At 60.5% G+C, this 6,000-nt stretch overlaps 1 protein-coding gene across 1 annotated transcript; it reads left to right on the forward strand.

The window, feature by feature from the left end:
* The first annotated feature begins 4,567 nt into the window (after window positions 1-4,567).
* LOC127017044 (inositol 1,4,5-trisphosphate receptor-interacting protein-like 1) lies at window positions 4,568-5,581 on the forward strand. The gene has a single exon (XM_050897930.1). The coding sequence runs from the start codon at window positions 4,568-4,570 to the stop codon at window positions 5,579-5,581; it is 1,014 nt and encodes a 337-aa protein (XP_050753887.1).
* Window positions 5,582-6,000: the final 419 nt, after the last annotated feature.

Raw genomic sequence — 6,000 nt, forward strand, 5'->3', positions numbered from 1 at the left:
CACTGGTGGTCGGAGATGATCTGGGTGCAGCTATTCGCCAGCGCGTGCAGCAGCGTGTGGAGCAGCTGATCCAGGTGATGGTTCAGCTGCTTGAAGAGATGGAGCTGAGCCCCCGGGAGCCCAGCAGGGTGCCCAGGGGAGCCCAGGTCTTTGCTGCCTTGCAGCAGTGGCAGTTCTGGGCCTTGGCTGGAGGCCTGGTCCTGCTCTTTTGGCTCTGCTGGTGGCTCTGGAAAAGGAGCTGTGAGCCAGGCAGCAGCAGCAAGCATGGCAGCTCCAGAAGCCTGGAGGAGGAGGAGGAGGGGCAAGACCCATTACATATGGACAGGTTTCTGGACGAGTACACGTCGTGGCCGCTGCCGAACAGGCAAAGAATATGCACGGTGGTGGAAGAGGTGGTGAACGACCTTCTCTGTGTCTGCCGAATCCTCGCCGGCAATGACTTTGCGCCGCGACTGCAGCCAGCTGTCGGGGTGGGCGGCTTCCTAGAAGGCCAGAGTGCCCGTGGAGAAGACCTTGTCTATCGCCTGCTTGTGCCCCTCAAGCCACCCCGCGGGCACTCCTTCCACCTCGAGCTGGGCACCGAAGGGGAGATGCTGGTGAGGAACTCCCGCCTGCGTGTGCAACTGGAGTGCATGTGCACAAGGGAGCGGCGGCTGGGAGACGTGCTCTGCTTCCTCCACCACCCTGAGGATGAGCTGATGAGCAGTCAGGAAGCCAGCCTCCTACAAACCCTCTGCACCGGCTCGTACCTCGACGTGCAGAAAACCGCCTTGTGGCTCCAGGAGCTGATGACAGCAGCCTGCGTTGCTGTGCCTCAGGCGGGCACATGCAAGCTAACGGTGCTGCCCTCCACACGCTTCTGCAAGCTCAAGCTGACCAACGCCTCCAAGAGATCCCTCTCCATTGAGCTGATCTTGGCGGTGCAGCAAGGCAACTCGGACTCGTTTGTGAGCATGGAGTAGGCAGAGGTCAGCGTTACCAGCAGCGCGAGGTGGCCGAAGGAAGGGAGAGCCAAAGAGAGAGCGCAAGGTGGCCAAAGAGGCCGCTCGCTGCAAGGAGGCTTGCGACAGAGACTGCGTTACCACCTGGACAGCGACCGCCCACCCTCTTCACGAGACTCCATTCCCTCCGGGACCTTTCCCCTGGGCAAAGATGCCAATAAATCTTTCTTTTTTTAAAAGCTGCCTGTAAATACGCTGAGAGAAAAAAGAACGGGGGCTGGGTGCGCAAGCCATTAGCTGTCTTGGGATGTGATGATGTGTTGGTTTTCTGTAGCATGGGAGGGGCTACAGGGGTGGCTCCTGTGAGAAGCTACTAGAAGCTTCCCGGGCTCCAACCCGGACCCGCCTCTGGCCAAGGCTGAGCCAATCAGCAACGGCGGTTGCGCCTCTGTGATAGCATATTTAAGAAGGGTGGGGGGGAGACTCTTGTGGCTGAGAGTAAGATGGAGGAGGAAGAAGAGGAGTAGCAGCAAAGAGAGCAGGAGAGGAAGAAGAAGGTGGCAGCAGAAGAAGAGGAGCTCCAGTGAGGAGAGGAGTGGGATGTGAGAGAAACAACCAGGCACACACCAAGGTCAGTGAAGAAGGAGAGGGAGGAGGTGCGCTGGAGCAGAGATTCCCCTGCAGCCTGGTGTGAGGCGGCAGGCTGTCCCCCTGCAGCCCATGAAGGGTTAATGGCAGAGCAGAGATTCCCCTGCAACGGGTGGAGGACCCCACGGTGGAGCAGGTGGCTGGGCCCAGGAAAAGCAGCAACTCTGTGGTAAAGCTGGGGCAGTTTGGAGGTTGGGCTGGGCTGGACGAGGGCCAGGGCAGAAACGCAGGCCCCCAGGGAGGGAGGTCTGACCCTGCAGCGAGGGCCTGGTGCTCGGGGGAGCACCGTGGGCAGGGCACGGTGCTGCCAGTGCCGGGGCTGGGCACAGGCCTTGCAGCCTCCCAGCTCCTTCGCCCCCTCTCCTACCTGCCCCCACGTCCCTGTGGCTCCCACCCCCGCTCCCCCCACTCAGCCCCCTTCTCTCCCCTCTCCTGCAGGCCATGGCTCTGGCAATAGTGTTCGCCTTGAGCGTGCTGGGCATCATCCAGACGCCACTGGTGGTCGGAGATGATCTGGGTGCAGCTATTCGCCAGCGCGTGCAGCAGCGTGTGGAGCAGCTGATCCAGGTGATGGTTCAGCTGCTTGAAGAGATGGAGCTGAGCCCCCGGAGCCCAGCAGGGTGCCCAGGGGAGCCCAGGTCTTTGCTGCCTTGCAGCAGTGGCAGTTCTGGGCCTTGGCTGGAGGCCTGGTCCTGCTCTTTTGGCTCTGCTGGTGGCTCTGGAAAAGGAGCTGTGAGCCAGGCAGCAGCAGCAAGCATGGCAGCTCCAGAAGCCTGGAGGAGGAGGAGGAGGGGCAAGACCCATTACATATGGACAGGTTTCTGGACGAGTACACGTCGTGGCCGCTGCCGAACAGGCAAAGAATATGCACGGTGGTGGAAGAGGTGGTGAACGACCTTCTCTGTGTCTGCCGAATCCTCGCCGGCAATGACTTTGCGCCGCGACTGCAGCCAGCTGTCGGGGTGGGCGGCTTCCTAGAAGGCCAGAGTGCCCGTGGAGAAGACCTTGTCTATCGCCTGCTTGTGCCCCTCAAGCCACCCCGCGGGCACTCCTTCCACCTCGAGCTGGGCACCGAAGGGGAGATGCTGGTGAGGAACTCCCGCCTGCGTGTGCAACTGGAGTGCATGTGCACAAGGGAGCGGCGGCTGGGAGACGTGCTCTGCTTCCTCCACCACCCTGAGGATGAGCTGATGAGCAGTCAGGAAGCCAGCCTCCTACAAACCCTCTGCACCGGCTCGTACCTCGACGTGCAGAAAACCGCCTTGTGGCTCCAGGAGCTGATGACAGCAGCCTGCGTTGCTGTGCCTCAGGCGGGCACATGCAAGCTAACGGTGCTGCCCTCCACGCGCTTCTGCAAGCTCAAGCTGACCAACGCCTCCAAGAGATCCCTCTCCATTGAGCTGATCTTGGCGGTGCAGCAAGGCAACTCGGACTCGTTTGTGAGCATGGAGTAGGCAGAGGTCAGCGTTACCAGCAGCGCGAGGTGGCCGAAGGAAGGGAGAGCCAAAGAGAGAGCGCAAGGTGGCCAAAGAGGCCGCTCGCTGCAAGGAGGCTTGCGACAGAGACTGCGTTACCACCTGGACAGCGACCGCCCACCCTCTTCACGAGACTCCATTCCCTCCGGACCTTTCCCCTGGGCAAAGATGCCAATAAATCTTTCTTTTTTAAAAGCTGCCTGTAAATACACTGAGAGAAAAAAGAACGGGGGCTGGGTGCGCCAGGCATTAGCTGTCTTGGACGTGACCATAGCAGGGTGGAAAGCAGGTGCATAGCTTACACCAGGCTGCAGAGCACCAGGAGGCAGGTGACGAACCTCCGCCGATGTGGTGGGTTAACCTTGGCTGGCTGCCAGGTGCCCACCAAGCTGTGCTCTCTCATTCTCCCTCCTTAGCAGGACAGGGGGAGAAAATGAGATGAAAAAGCTCGTGGGTCGAGATACGGACAGGGAGATCGCTTACTGATTACCATCACAGGCAAAACAGACTCAACTTGGGGAAAATTAATTTCATTTATTGCCATCCAGAAACAGAGTAGGATGGTAAGTCGCAAAGTCAAAACTAGAAACACCTTCCCCGACCCCCCACCCCTTCTTCCCAGGCACAACCTCACTCCTCCACCTCCAGCTCCTTTACCTCGTCCCCCCAGGCGGCACCGGGGATGGGGAATGGGGGTTGCGGTCAGTTCATAGTATTCGTCCTTCCCATGGGTCCTTCCCACGGGCTGCAGTTCTTCAAGAACTGCTCCAGCGCAGCTCCCCCGGGGGACACAGCTCTTGCCAGAAACCCTGCTCCTGTCTGGGCTCCTCTCTACGAGCCACGGCTCATGTCAGGACCCTGGTCCGGTGTGGGCTCTCCACAGTAGAAGATAAAGAGAGAAAGAAGAAAAGGCGGGAGTTGGGCACAACAGAGAAGAAAAAGGGAAGAAAAGGAAGGGAAAAGGGAGATGGACTGGAACAGGAGAACGAAGAGGCAGGAGGAAAAAAAGAAAGGACAACAAAAGAGGGGAAGAAAAAAGGAAACAGAAAAGGGAGAAGACAAGTAAATGGAGCAGAAAGGAAGGGGAGAGACCCAGTGAGGTGAGGCCAGGCAAGGGCGTGCCTGTGATGTGCTCTGGCACCTGTGACAGCACAGGGGACGAGTCACAATGGGGGCGGTTATCAGGGGCACCAGCAGGCAGCACTGCGCCAGTACGGCCTGAGCCAGCGGTGAGTGCACACGCGGCAGGGAGGTTGGGCTGGGCTGGACGAGGGCCGGGGCAGAAACGCGGGCCCCCAGGGAGGGGGGTCTGACCCTGCGGCGAGGGCCTGGTGCTCGGGGGAGCGCCGTGGGCAGGGCACGGTGCTGCCAGCGCCGGGCCTAGGTGCAGCCTCCCAGCTCCCTCGCCCCCTCTCCTACCTGCCCCCACGTCCCTGTGGCTCCCGCCCCCGCTCCCCCCACCCAGCCCCACTCAGCCCCCTTCTCTCCCCTCTCCTGCAGGCCATGGCTCTGGCAATAGTGTTCGCCTTGAGCGTGCTGGGCATCATCCAGACGCCACTGGGGGTTGGAGATGAGCTGGGTGCAGCTATTCGCCAGCGCGTGCAGCAGCGTGTGGAGCAGCTGATCCAGGTGATGGTTCAGCTGCTTGAAGAGATGGAGCTGAGCCCCCGGGAGCCCAGCAGGGTGGCCAGGGGAGCCCAGGTCTCTGCTGCCTTGCAGCAGTGGCAGTTCTGGGCCTTGGCTGGAGGCCTGGTCCTGCTCTTTTGGCTCTGCTGGTGGCTCTGGAAAAGGAGCTGTGAGCCAGGCAGCAGCAGCAAGCATGGCAGCTCCAGAAGCCTGGAGGAGGAGGAGGAGGGGCAAGACCCATTACATATGGACAGGTTTCTGGACGAGTACACGTCGTGGCCGCTGCCGAACAGGCAAAGAATATGCACGGTGGTGGAAGAGGTGGTGAACGACCTTCTCTGTGTCTGCCGAATCCTCGCCGGCAATGACTTTGCGCCGCGACTGCAGCCAGCTGTCGGGGTGGGCGGCTTCCTAGAAGGCCAGAGTGCCCGTGGAGAAGACCTTGTCTATCGCCTGCTTGTGCCCCTCAAGCCACCCCGCGGGCACTCCTTCCACCTCGAGCTGGGCACCGAAGGGGAGATGCTGGTGAGGAACTCCCGCCTGCGTGTGCAACTGGAGTGCATGTGCACAAGGGAGCGGCGGCTGGGAGACGTGCTCTGCTTCCTCCACCACCCTGAGGATGAGCTGATGAGCAGTCAGGAAGCCAGCCTCCTACAAACCCTCTGCACCGGCTCGTACCTTGACGTGCAGAAAACCGCCTTGTGGCTCCAGGAGCTGATGACAGCAGCCTGCGTTGCTGTGCCTCAGGCGGGCACATGCAAGCTAACGGTGCTGCCCTCCACACGCTTCTGCAAGCTCAAGCTGACCAACGCCTCCAAGAGATCCCTCTCCATTGAGCTGATCTTGGCGGTGCAGCAAGGCAACTCGGACTCGTTTGTGAGCATGGAGTAGGCAGAGGTCAGCGTTACCAGCAGCGCGAGGTGGCCGAAGGAAGGGAGAGCCAAAGAGAGAGCGCAAGGTGGCCAAAGAGGCCGCTCGCTGCAAGGAGGCTTGCGACAGAGACTGCGTTACCACCTGGACAGCGACCGCCCACCCTCTTCACGAGACTCCATTCCCTCCGGGACCTTTCCCCTGGGCAAAGATGCCAATAAATCTTTCTTTTTTTAAAAGCTGCCTGTAAATACGCTGAGAGAAAAAAGAACGGGGGCTGGGTGCGCCAGGCATTAGCTGTCTTGGGACGTGACCATAGCAGGGTGGAAAGCAGGTGCATAGCTTACACCAGGCTGCAGAGCACCAGGAGGCAGGTGACGAACCTCCGCCGATGTGGTGGGTTAACCTTGGCTGGCTGCCAGGTGCCCACCAAGCTGTGC

Source organism: Gymnogyps californianus, chromosome 5 (assembly GCF_018139145.2).
Source record: "Gymnogyps californianus isolate 813 chromosome 5, ASM1813914v2, whole genome shotgun sequence".
Lineage (NCBI taxonomy): Eukaryota > Metazoa > Chordata > Aves > Accipitriformes > Cathartidae > Gymnogyps > Gymnogyps californianus.